We start from the raw sequence: 13,687 nt of genomic DNA, 5'->3' as shown, positions 1-13,687 counted from the left end.
ATACACCTGTTAATCTGAATTGCTAAATTTCACGTATGCTGTGCTTGAAGTGCCCTTTTGTGATTGTGAGTACATGTCTCTAGGTACATGCCCTAGTAATTTGGAATGATAAATGTGACCCCTGGAGGGCTGAAAAACCTATAGACCTGTAGTGTTAGTATTGTTTTGTTACTGTATAACAGTAAAATTGCTGGTGTACATTAGGGTTTAAAGCAGCCGAGCAGCTATAGAAGTATTCTTGTGGGGTCAGATCACAGGGGGCATGGGGACTTGTGGGTGTGTGCTGCATGACCAGGCCAGAGGACATCAGTTTGCACTGTATGGCAGATAAAGGGCAAGGATTAGTGACAGGCAAAAGATTTCTTCAGTAGCTGCAGTGCAGTGATGCATTGAGCATGGTACATATGTGTATTTATTAATATTTAATAATTTCCCCAGCAGCCCCTGCTTCTCTGTCTGCCTGCCTGTCTGGAAGTTACTCACTTAGGTAGCAGGTGCAAATCCTGTTTGTGTAGAGCTTCCTCATTGTAGCCTGACCAGAATGAGAGTCAATGGAGATCTTTATTGTGCTGACACAGTCCCAGGTTGAATGTAATTGAATCTCAGCCCCTTCCAGCACACAGATGGAAAAACGGCAGATGCAGTGACTTATCGAATAAGAAGCTGTCTCAGCCCAGACTTGACGGGCTCCCCGGGAAAGCCCTTGCAACACTTAAAGGAATGTTTTGGTATAACTAGGAAATAGCTGCCAACACCGAACCTGGGGACCAGGCCAGCCTCTCGGGAGCCTCGTGGCATTTCGTGGCAAACCTGCTTTTCCCAGAGCCCACCGCCTCCCTGCCAGCTCGCCACGTGTGTGTGTGCTCATACTGGTTGCCATGGAAACATAGAGGCGGACGCCAGGGAACTGGGGAGACACCGTTTGTTCCAGAGGTAATTAGTAGCAGGGGGAAATTAAAAACGAGGCAGCATTACGCATGTCAAAGCAGGCTGACGTACGGTACGCAGTCACCAGGGCTTGTTTGGCAGTCAGAAATATGCCCTCCCCCATCCCCTAGCCCCCCAGGACCTGTGCGTCATTGGGGGCCACTGTGGATGGCGTGTGCTGGTCGGGGCTCGGCGGGTAAAAGCTCATAAATACAAATGTGTGTGTTCCACATTCAGAAGACTTTTGGCTGGCAGCAGCTCCTGTGGACGCGCCGCGATGTGGGCGCAGTCTGGCATAGCGTCCCCCTGCATCTGCACTGCCTGCTTCTCCTGGCTGACTCAGAGGCTCACACTGCAGCCCTTGTGCCTGGGGGGCCTGCACACACGTGTTACACACAGGCTACCAATATTTTACCAAGAAATCTCAAATTATCCCTCTGCGCTCTTTAAGGGCATCTGGCTCAGTGCAGTTTCTGTAGAATATCAAGATTCTGCGGGGGAACGACAGCCTGTAAGTGAATGTCCTGAGAAACTGAAAGCAAATGCTGAAGCACGGCATGGCATGCTTCTTTCTTCACTTGAGAAAAATTGCTCTTCGAAAGATGCCTTTGAAAAATATCCAGTGGCCATTTATGATTTTCACAGGTGTGCGTTTTGAAAGACGCAACAGCCGTAGCTGAATGCTGAAATGGATCAGTCAGCAAAATTACCGGTCAAGCTTGATGCTATAATCTGTAATTCACAAAATCAGCTGTTTCACATTCAATTACGCAGTCACATGCCCAGCATCTCACAGCTGCTGGATTTACATATGAAATGGGGTGGGGGGCAGATCAACCGACCGACCGACTGGCCAGGGCATGTATTGTATACTTAGAGTTTCACAGCTACTCAAGGTTAAATCAGTCAGAGAGGTGGGGGAGCCCTGTCAGGTATGGGGGGGGGGGGGGATGGAGGGTGGCTTGAATAAGCTGCTCTGTATGTTAGTTATCATGTTCATTTGCCGACATGTGTTACCACTTTAAGGCAATACAAAATCTAAAAACAAATCAAAAAGCTAAAAAATATGCTCAAAAAGTTATTTCATTTGATTATTGTATTGTGGCTTTGAATCGTTACCTAAATTTTGGAACATTAAGAAAAAAGGTTAATGTTGAAGGAACTGGAGCCGTGTTCAGGCAAGGTTTGGTTTGGACGTACAGTGAGGAGGTGGAGCTGGGCTCTGCCAGGCTCAGTCTGTGTTTAAACCCTGAAAACTATAGAATCTTTTCGTTTTTTTTGTTTTTGATTTAGTAGGAGTTGTTGAAGGTATCTAAACTAAGAACATGCAGGGTGTCCATCTCACATTGGAGCTATGTGAATCTCCATTGCCCTGGCTGAAACTTCCTAACACATCTAAGCCCTGAGAGACGAGCTGGGTAGTGTGTCCTTACACATTTTTAACAACATATGGCTGATTCACTTTACATTTACCTCAAGACTCTGATGTTGTTGTGACTTGTATTGCTTTGATATAGCCCACATTTGTATCCGAGGTAAGTGTTAGAGCTTTGCTCTAGAAAAGGTTAATCCCCATCCTTAAAGTTTAGTCAAGTGTTTAAAGCACTTCATTTCCACCAAAATATAGGATTCCCAGTATACCCAAATTTCAACTTCTGTCACCAGCCTGAATGTATGATGTGAGCAGATGTCTGCCAGTGCTGAGTGAAGCTTGGAAGTAGCACATCTGTGTGATGTTTCCATGCTTGAAAGAATTCAGAGTAAGTAAAAGTTCCTGAAGTTGGAACAAATACTCCCAGGATCAAAATGGGCACTCTAGGGAAAAGTCAGGCAGAAAGACCAAATTAGACGCATTAGTCAGCCGATTCTAAAATATCAATGCTGGGCATGTCATATTTTGGAAATGTCAGGGAGAACTTTATCCATCTGCTTTACAGATTTTAGTTTGAGCCTTAGTTGCTTATATTCCCAGTGCTGGGATCCAAGTTTTTTTTTTTTTTCCTTTTTTTTCTAATTCAATAATTTGCAATTACAAAATGTCATGCAAGAGAGCCAGCAGAAGGTGTATCACACGGCTTGCTAATAGCCAGCAACAGACCTGTCGGAATTATTGATGCGTCCTGCCAAACCTGCACTGTTATGTTCCCAAGTATGCACCACTGCCACTTGTAACTCCTGGTCACTGGCAGAGGACAGCTTAGCCTCCATTAGCAGCTGCCATCTGATCCGTAGGCGTTCAGGCAGCTTTACAGCGCGAGCTGCTTGGGAGACCCAATTTCACAGTTTTCTAAGTGTGGTGTCCGTGGCTACGTTAATTGATCTTAATGCATAATTACAATTTGTCACCACCAGAGAAAGGGAGAAATATGTGAGAATGTGTCTCTGCACTTCACTGTTTCAATGGCCCTTTTTACACTTTTTAAAATGTGTCTTGGGCGATCAGTTCATAAGTAGACGGCCGAGACACGTAGCCATTGACGCCTGTGTGTTTCATGCATCTCCTGGGTGCCCCCCTTACCACTTGAGTTCAGATTTTGTTGCTGCTATTGAAGTCCTTTTTGCGGATGCATCCAGGATGCATTAGCGCTTACACTACAAAAGATATGTGGTCAAATGCATCCCAGACCACCTCAGCAAGTGATCACAATGCATTTTGGCGGTCGTTCATACTTGTATATAGTCTGTTCACTTGCAATCTGAATACCTAAGATGCATTTCAAAACTAATGTGTCACACCCAATAATATGTGATATTATGTTATGGCCTTCAAGGTTTTAGGATTAACAATCTAATTTCATCTCTGTGTACCAGACTGATACCTTGCTGGCATCAAGCAGTTATTTGATTTATTTCTTATTTATGATGAATACCTTGTTTAAGGTCATCTTCCACCCAACACCATCTGTTTCGATTTAATACGCCATAATGGAAACGATGAGAAGAGTGCACTCTGCCCTGCCACTTTCCCACTTAGAGCCCAGGCACTGCTACTTAAGATTCCCCACACACACAGCAGCTCTTAGTAAGAATTATGGCCTTTGTCTGGTGGAAGACCTTAAAACGTGATTAATCCATTTATAAAATGTCCGCACTAGGGGACCGAAGGGAGTTTCATGCTGACAAGCTCTATCACTGTCTATTGGCAAAGTAAGTGTGACAGATGCAGTGATAATAGTTTCTTAACATGCATTAGCAATAAAGACCTCCAATGATCTAAAATCTGGTTGTTGGGGACCCAGAGACAGTCTACGTTTTTGCTCCCTTCTTGCTCCCAAGAGAGAGCAAACATTTATGCTGCCTGGCAGGGAGTTGGGAGGATGCAAAAATGTTGACTGCCTGGCAGGGAGCTGGGAGGATGCAAAAATGTCGGACTGCCTGGAAGGGAGCTGGGAGGGAACAAAAATGTGGACTTGCCTGGCAGGGAGCTGGGGGGCGAAAAAATGTGGACTGCCAGGCAGGGAGCTCAGAGGGGGCAAAAATGTGGACTGCTTGGCAGGGAGCTCGGAGGGAGCAAAAATGTGGACTGCCTGGCAGGGAGCTGGGAGGGTGCAAAAATGTGGACTGCCAGGCAGGAAGCTCAGAGGGAGCAAAAATGTGGACTGCCAGGCAAGGAGTTCAGAGGGAGCAAAAATGTGGACTGCCTGGCAGGGAGCTCGGAGGGAGCAAAAATGTTGGACTACCTGTAGGTCCCTAAAGACTTGATTGGGAAACACTGATCTAAAGCATTAGGCCCTGTAAATATACTCCTGCCGGTGTGTGCAATGAGAGGGTAGATAAAGGGGAGGGGAGAAGCATTGGTTGATTAATTTTTTGTAATAGTTGTGGCTGAAAGTGTGATGAATGCATCATTGATAATCTAGAGTCTGGTGCATGGAATGAATCATGCAGGTTCATGATGCAATTTCAATGGACAAGATGTGTCTTTGGCCTCTTGCTGACTATGGACCATCTGTAATGCCGAGGCTGCTGGGAGGAGTTTTGTTCTGAAAGTTTCAGAAGTAGAGAAGCCTTGTTATCCGAACCTTGGCGGAAAGTTGTTTGAGTCAGGAGCCACCAGGAAACAAAAGGCTTTAGAGCAGGTAGCAGTGTTGTTTCAAGATATCGAGAACTTTGCTTAAAAAAAATCAATGGTAAACAATAAATCCATCCATTGTCTGTAACTGCCTGTCCTATTCAGGGTTGCAGGGTACATAATAACTCCCAATGTGCAAACAGTGATAGAGAAAGTGATGGTGAGGATTGCTTTTATGTGTTTCCTCTGTCAGGCTTTTTTCCATATTATAAATATCAGAGCATTAATGTCATTCAATTAGGATCTGCTTTCAATTAGAAACTACATTTGCATGATTTTATAAATAACATCATTAGGGAGGCAGTACCGTGGCAACACTACAAACAAAGCTTTTCATAATAGGCATCAGATTATGTTAATTCTCTACCACAGTAAAGACTGGTGCCAGGTCACCGTAACCCTGCTCCTGTTACGAAAAGGAGCATGTTAATACTCTCTCCATATCATTCTCAGCAATACAAACACATTTAGATTTGATTGTGCAAGGAATAGGGGTGCATCATCGTGAAAATCGCTGTCCTGCGTTTTTGTGAGCTGGGCCCTCGTTCGCCACCCCCGCAGACGTGGCAAGGTCAGGTGGTGGGCACTCTAGCTGAACAGGAGGAGCGGGAGTTTGTGCCAGTGGAGCATGTGGCTGGAGAGCAGGGGAGCCATCTGGGCGCCTGGCAGAGGCGCAGCTCCGAGACCCAGCGCCATGTCAGCGCGGCTTCTCAGAAACCGCCCCGATGACTTCCATCGAGTCGGCAGGGAAGAGTGGACTCTGTCTGTCCCGGTCACTGCACCTTCGTATCAGCGGACGTCTTCTGAAGGTGACCGTTAATGTGTAGGATTACTCTGCCTTAAACCTGGTAAAGACCCTTCGCTGCAGTGGTTCTAGAGAGGCACCTGAGGTTCACCAGTCTCTTTCGCTTGATGTGCGAACAATCCAGAAATCTATAAACACCCTATAAATAATATAGTGGTTCTCCACCAGACTGCATATGAATGGCAAGCCCTAATTTAAGCTATGAATTGTTAAATTCCCCTTGGACATCATTGCTGCTGTTGTCCGAACATCCTCTGTTGCCCTAAAAAATTCAAAGGTGGTGTTTGTGATACGGGAATCCAGCACAGTGTGGTATGAACAAGGCTTCAGCAGAATTAAAATGCACTTTGTAATTGCTCTCGAGTCCCGGCGGATGATGTTTTGCTGGCGAATGTCATTGATTCTGCGCCAGAGGGATGCATGCGGTCTAACTGCTCACCCGCTCCCCTCCGTGAAAACGCCCGAGGAGCCTGTCGCTGCAGCGCTCTTATTAATTGGGAGTGACAACTGAGCAGTTCCAAGCACGGCAGTAACATTCGCTACGTTATGTACGGTACATGGACAGGAAAAATGTTCATCTTTGCGTTAAAGAACAGCGGGGCCCTTTCCCTCATTCACCTAAGCAATGAGAGGCAATAAATAGAGCCAAGTAACACGGTTTTATCTATTGTGAAGAGTTGACGGCGATGATGATGGTGATGATGATGATGATAACATCATGTGTTTGCCCGCATTCTAAGCTAAATATCCTCACACACATACACAATTGTCTTAGGGCATGTATTAGCTGTAGTTTGCTCTACAGTAATCTGTATTCTGTGACGTATCGCCCATTTAAGTCACTTTTGAATAGGTATTAAAAGTATTTGAAATGTAATGGTTGAAATATTCTCTTGTGCTCCTGTAGCAATGTATTAGCGATTCAGCAGGTGATTTATAATGCATGTTAAGTCATATTAATTGCTGTGTCATTTTTATGGTAACTACTAAAATCATAAACACTTTTTCCCTCTCCCATATGTTCTCTTGAAATGATTCATCACATTGTAATCATGGTTTTCTAGGAACCTGTTATACGCAACGATGCATATCCAAGAGCTGTGAGTCAACATTAATGGTTCCCCTAGGTCTGACTTAAGATGGGATTGTTTGGAAAGAGACCTTTTCTGGAGGGGCCAGGTGCTGCTTCGCACGTGAATGAAAGTGACCTGATGCAGCAGATATACGCTACATTACACATCTGACCACTTAAGAAGCATTTTAACAGATTCAGGCCCCCCTGTCCCTTTGAAAAGTACAGTAATAGGATCCTATGTCACAGAATCAACTTTCTCTTACTCTCAGTTTTTTCAAATGTTACTATCTGGGCCTGCACTTCCAGGAAATAAGCCATATAAATGCAACTGTGAATGAATAAAATTAACAATTGCAAATAAAAACAGAAGTCTTCAAATACACTTCTGTTTATTGGTAAATGCTTCTATAATAATACAAAGTCAGTCAGACAGTCAAGTGCTTTAAACTGCTTAATTTAACCCTTTCTTGCTCCATACCCTGTAGTGATGAAACCTCTTCTATCAAGCAAAACTTCCAAGGATTTTCAAGGCTGAAAAAGGAGAAATTAAATAAATTTCCATGCATAATAGAAATCAATATTTCCTAATTCCATATCCCCAATTACATCTATTCACTGATTGTCATATTGGCATGTTGCTTGACTTTCCAGATTAAGTTGAGACACATGTTGGTTAATTCTGATGTGGCAGCAATATTTACTCATCCTGCTGTTTTTTTTTGTCCAAAAAGACCTTGCAAGCCAGCTTGAGCTGGAGACCATAACTGTCCCTTTGGGATGTGCTTGGCCTGGCTGAGTGACCTTTGCAGTGTCTCAGTTGCCATGGCAGCAAGGCCACGATACGCAGAACCCAAGTTAACAGTAATAACAACCAATGAAAGCTGGCTGTTTCAAAAATATCCATGGGTGGAAGAATCTGGAAAAATATAGAAACTGTAAACAAAAATACAGTTAAAGTTCAGTTTGCCACTGGGTATATTTCTGTCTTTTTTCAGGTGGCACGGTGAAGTGTTGATTCCTCCCCTAATCTAATAATTTCTTGCTGTATATTAGACTCAGTTGTCTTCCACACACCCACACTGGACCTGGTGCCCTACAGGCAGGGCAGCTCTCATGAGTTTGAGAAGCTGCAAACATCTTACTCTGTCAGCTAGCAGCTGGGAACCTGAAGGTACTTGCAGCCAAACCCTGGTTCATGCCAAACTACCTCAGGTCAGTAGTTTTGCTACTTTCATTTATTCCACTAAAGTCACCTCTAAAATCCAAGTAAGCTGTTGAGGTAAATGAATTCAAAGCTAATATGAGTTATAAAGTATTGTGGCGTCGGGCAGACCGAGGCATGGCGGGAGCAGAGAAAGAGACAGACTTTCTTGCTGGGGGAGAACACAGTCTTTATTAGTAGTCCTGAAAAGGAAAGGCACCCAACAAACACCAAACCAATTACATATAAGAAACACAAGGTTGTCAGTCGCTGAACTGTAAGATACACACATGGTGGGCGATTTAAGTAAGCTAATTACACACGAGGATCAGACAGGGTATATACAAGACACGAGCAAACACATGCACGACAATAGGAAAATATAACCATTAACGATAACATCAACAATAAAAGGGCTATTTACAGCTGCACACGGTGCATGCTGGGACATGCTCCCTGCCGGTGCTAAAGTATGGTAGCCAAGCTCAACTCTTTGTAGCAGTTAGCAGACGGCACAATGAATTTAAAAAAAAATGTCAGCAAACAAAGGAAGCATTGACAGTTTGTTTTTTACATGGGAAAACCTTCTGCGGCATGAAAAAAGCCTACACACATTGTATTTTGAGCAGAATACTGTACAAAGCTAAGTGGAACGTTGTCCTTTAGGAATGTGAGTTACCGTGCAGGGGATGGTTGCTGTTTGGCTGTGTCCTCCATGATGAAGACCTGCTAATATATTGTTTTAAGGTCTGCAAAGTTTGATTTAATGTGAACACCACAGATTTTTTTTTTCCAGTTCTAGTTAGAAAACTGTAATTATCCCAACATGCTATGAAAGTGCTGTTCATTCTGCCTAGTTGACGGTAAAATATGTCAATAAAAATATTTTTTTGCACATGACAAATAAGATATTGCTATAAAATACAGAGTTCCATTATGAACTATTGATTTATGGTACTTTAATTCCACCCCGTCACCCACATCTCTCAAATGTCAGTAGTAAACGCTGAACACTATGTAGCCACTGACCTGGAAGGCTTGCTTTGGTACATTGTTATACCTCATCAATACACCAACTAATTAACAATATCAGAAATCCAGCCTGTTGATAAATGTATAATGTATTTTCAAAGACTATTTGTAAATTTACTCTGTGCAGAAGTAAATCTTTTGCATTTGTGCTGCTGCTGACATATTGTCTATAGTTTCCAGGAGAAAGTGTGTCAGCCACACAGGAGGGGGGGGACCACACAATTTCAGGATGAGCGTGGGGCTGGGACAAGGGCATAGGGTTGCTTGACATTTCCCCATAAATCATGGTACATTTAGCTCTTCAGACAGTCCACCACTGGAATCTCCTAGTTCCAAAATGCAATACAGATCGGCAAGAGTGGGCAGGGGGGTGGCCACCCTCCCCCATCAGCCTCGAACGACATCGGTGTCCAGACGACAGGAGAGCTCCTCTTGCTCCTTCAGTGCATCCTGTCCCATGTTCTCTAAGTGGCAGGAAGACCCACCTCACCGCCCACCCTCTAGACTCTCATCTCCCAGCTTCCAGAGCTCAATGGTCAGCTTTCCGAGCTCCCTACCCAGCCACAGAAGTTCCAACCCCAGCTTGTGGACCTCTAGCCAAAGCCTACACAGGGGAAACTCCAGTGAAGACAGTAGCTGGGACACCAACAGCTGGAGCTCAGGGGCTACCTGCCTGCTGCGCGGCACTATCAAGAAGCACAGTAAAGAGTTCCATGCATGCCTGAGCAACTCTAAACCCAACTGCTTGAAGGTGTCTGGCGATGGTGGAGAGAGTGATTGCATGCCACCAAAACATCAGGAGGAGGTTGAACAGATGCAGGAGAGGAGTGACTCCTCACACAGCCTGTCCTCCAGCCAGGACACGTCTGTCGCATCAGCACAGCTAGAGCAGAAGATCAAAGCCAAACTCAAGTTCTCCCAGTTTCTGGATGAAGTGACTTGCAGAGTGTTGGACCCAGGCAGTCTGGAGGCTTTTGGTGTGTTCCGGCAGAGGGAGTCATCCAACTTCTGGGGTGGAACTCCTGTCAGCACTGAGTTAAAGTGGAACAACATGGCCCAGTGGACCAACTGCCTTCCTGTCTGCAAGGTCCTGGACAACAACAAATACACGAGAAAAGAGGAAGAACCTAGTTTTCAGGAGCCAGCTTCAAAACTGTACTTGGAAACTGACATTGACAATGCTGGGTGGGAGAGAAAAGTAGAAGCAAACAGTCCCTGGAACAAGAGGAAGGCAAGTCCCATAAAGAGGGGGAAGGAGATGGGATTCTTTCCAGTCTCTAATGAACTACCTCCGGAAACCTTTGAGAGGACGAAGCCCTTAAGTTACATTTTCAGCTGGAGCAGTGGCTTCTCAGAGTGCACCAGCAAATCAACATCTCTGCCCAAGTCAAAGGGCAACATGGTGAGTGCCGCAGTCACCTACTGGAAACTCTTAACTGATTCAGAAATTCTGTCTCAGAAATCGAATAATAGTTTGTTTCAGTATAATTTCAATGTTTAGTATTATATGCCTGTTACATATAAAATCTAAGTCTATCCAACAAGTTTCAACGACTGCCTATCTGGTTAGGCTTGAGGTAACTCGAAACAGAATACCCGAAGCAGATCAGTACTCCATGACACTGACAGTAGAGGAAGGAAGACGGAGTTTACTTGGGTACAGGAGTAGTGTTGTGCATTCACTTGGGCACGGAGTGGTGAAGCAGCACATGAGCCCAGAAGTCGGGTGAATGAGGACTTTAATTAGGAAAACAACGAGGAACACGATACACCAAAGGACGAACGTAAGTGACCATACTGGGGAAAACATACATTGGACTAATGACAGCAATTCCACACGGGGTAGATGAGGGGGCGTGGCACATGGGAGGATCGGACGAGCAGGGCATGAGAAGTAGAGCAGCTACAATGGGGTGTAGACTTTGGGGTAGGTTCTGTGTGGTGTTCCAGGGCTCTTTTTGTGGTGTACCCCCCCCCCCCCCCCCCCCCCCCCCCCCGATCACCATGAAGAAGCTATGCAGGTTAACAAAAGAATTGATCAAAATGCGAGTTACAAAATTACTTCTGCCAGTTATAAAAGTGATTTTTTTTTATTTTATAATATCGAACTCTTGCATGCACATTCTTTAATATTAGATGTTGTTGATGTTGCTCCTAATTTGGAATGGAGTGTCTCCGCAGGATGAGATATGTGTGACTGCCGCGGCTCAGACCTTACCATCTGCTCCAGTTGCATGTGATCAGCGTTTCTATGGTGTCGTGCCCTTTAGGGTCAACCTGTAACTCTCCTCCATGTCAAGGCTGCTGCAGTCAGACAGCTTGTTACGCCATACTCCCCTCCTTTGGTGCTTGAACTGCAGGTTCATCTGCAGTTTAGTCAAGTGGAGTCAGGGAAAGACGCACAAATGTTTCCTCAGTATGGGAGTTTCCTTCCTTGTGTTCTAGGAACTGTTTGCTTCCAGTTGTGTCTCGCACACAACACTGTCATTGTCAGTTTCCTATTTGCAATTCACATTGTGACATTTTTTTCCCCAGAATTCTTAACTGGGACTTTGGTAGAAGTGTCTGTCTAGGCGCAGGGCGAGCTGTAATGTTGTAATGGTGGGGTGCTGTATCCCAGTACCTGTATGGCCAATGTTACTGGTTGATGCCACCTGAAATGGAGTTTGGGAATAATGTAAATTACCCAGCTATCTACAAGGAGAACAGTCTTGACTCATAATGATAAACTCGACAAGTGATTTCCAGCTTCATTTGCCCTTTGTGACATTTCAGAAAAAGATAATGTGGCACATATACAGACTTATTAAGGTCAACTGCCATTTTTAATGTGGCAGCAAATTGAGAGCGTGCACGTTTTTGGTAACTGGAAAGAAAATTAAATCTTTGTCAACTCTGTCATCACAGAGGCCCTTGACAAAAAGAAATTAATAAACTAATTAGAATCTCTGTCTATAGAGAAAGAGAGTGACTGCTGTCTGTGGGGTGACTTCCCTTACCAAAACTCTGGAATCACCCTATACTTTGACTTGGCCTTTTCAACTCAGTGTCTCACCCCCTGTGGAGTGGTCCTGGAAATGGGAGAGAAGACACAGAATAGACCTTAGTACAGTATAGCCTCTCTCCCTCATTGAGAGTCACGTTCCAGATTACAGAGGCTGCAACCTCATTAGAACTTTCGAGGAAGTAACGATATTTAAGCGCAGTACATTTTTACATTTACATATTAGGCAGACGCTTTTGTCCAAAGAGACGAACAAATGAGTAAATACCACATTACAAACATTCATGCTGTCAAGGAGGCACCTAGGCATAAGTACAGCTAGACTGAGCTTCTAGTGAAAGCCCAGGTACAAGGGTAAGCAGTATCGGAGCAGCAGCTTCCCAACAACTACTAACAACAATTTGTACATGTACAGGAGTTGGAGAAGGAAACTGAAACACTGGCCAATAGTGTTGACTGTGAACGTTGAATTAGCAGAGCAATAGCAGAGAGGGATGCAAGAGGGAAAAGCACAGATGGACAACACACTGCAGAATTAAATGCACACCTCAACTCTCCTGTTTCCTCCGGAAGGTGGTGCCATGTATAAGGATGATATTGCATCAATACACACAGAAAGACTGGTAACTGATTAACATGAAAGTGAAGTTGAACATCTCCCATGGCCTGCACTGTCACAGTATCTGAATATTTTTGAGCTACTTTGGGGTGTTTTGGAGGAGCAAGTCAGGAAGCGTTTTCCTCCACTAGTATCACATCACGTAGTGACCTGGCCACTGTTCTGCAGGAGGAATGGCTTAAAATCCCTCTGGCCAATGTGCAGGACTTTTATCTGCCATTATGAAGATGAACTGGCTGTATTGGAAAAAGTGATCCTGTGAAATTGTGTTTTACTTTGTATTGTTGTCTGTTTTTACTCAGGTGTTTTTATATTGTTGTTTGGTTTTTTGTTGTTTTATGTTTCTCTGCATTTTAGTTTTGTACCACGCTTTGTAAGTGTTTTGTTTGTGAAAGGTGCTTAATAAATAACTTATTTACTTACTTACTTGCGGTATCGGCCACGAAAGGAGGCCCTATCCCATACTAATAAATTATTGTGGTCTAAAACCGACGGTTACATTGTTCAACCGATGTTTATGTATGTTATTGGTGGATAGTCAACACAGGTTATAGTTTTGTAGCGTCCCCACGTGTTTGATAAGGGCTAACTTGCTGCTGGATAATCTGTGGAGGTCTCGCTAGGCCTGAGCTGCCCCTCTCTGCTCTGTAACTCAAGTATCAAACCCGTAGGTTATTCTTAATGGTGGTATTGTCAGGAAATGTGATTTATTATAATGATTTTTTTTTTTTTTACATATTTGGTCTGTGTTATGTGTATTTACTGTCTTGTTTATCATTTATCTTATTTAACTTGTTACCACTTAAAGGTTTTGGTCTAATGAGAAGTGGGTAACTTCCTAAGAATGCCGCATCTATAACAATCTATGAACACATTCGTAATAATCATTTATGGGCCATTGCACAAGTACAGGTACATAGAAGTTTGTCTCTTCACCTACCCCATCTTGCTC

General features: G+C 44.1%; 1 protein-coding gene across 1 annotated transcript in view; it reads left to right on the top strand.

Moving 5' to 3' along the window:
• Positions 1-8,703: 8,703 nt before the first annotated feature.
• LOC125707317 (brain-enriched guanylate kinase-associated protein) overlaps positions 8,704-13,687 on the top strand; it is a 48,109-nt gene continuing 43,125 nt past the window's right edge. The window contains exon 1 of the mRNA XM_048974370.1: positions 8,704-10,514. Coding sequence (XP_048830327.1) covers positions 9,450-10,514 — 1,065 coding nt within the window. The 5' untranslated portion in view covers positions 8,704-9,449. The remainder of the gene's footprint in view (positions 10,515-13,687) is intronic.

Source organism: Brienomyrus brachyistius, chromosome 14, assembly GCF_023856365.1.
Source record: "Brienomyrus brachyistius isolate T26 chromosome 14, BBRACH_0.4, whole genome shotgun sequence".
Taxonomy (NCBI): Eukaryota; Metazoa; Chordata; class Actinopteri; order Osteoglossiformes; family Mormyridae; genus Brienomyrus; species Brienomyrus brachyistius.
Note: the sequence above shows the minus strand (reverse complement) of the source record. Positions and strands in the feature narration are given on the sequence as shown.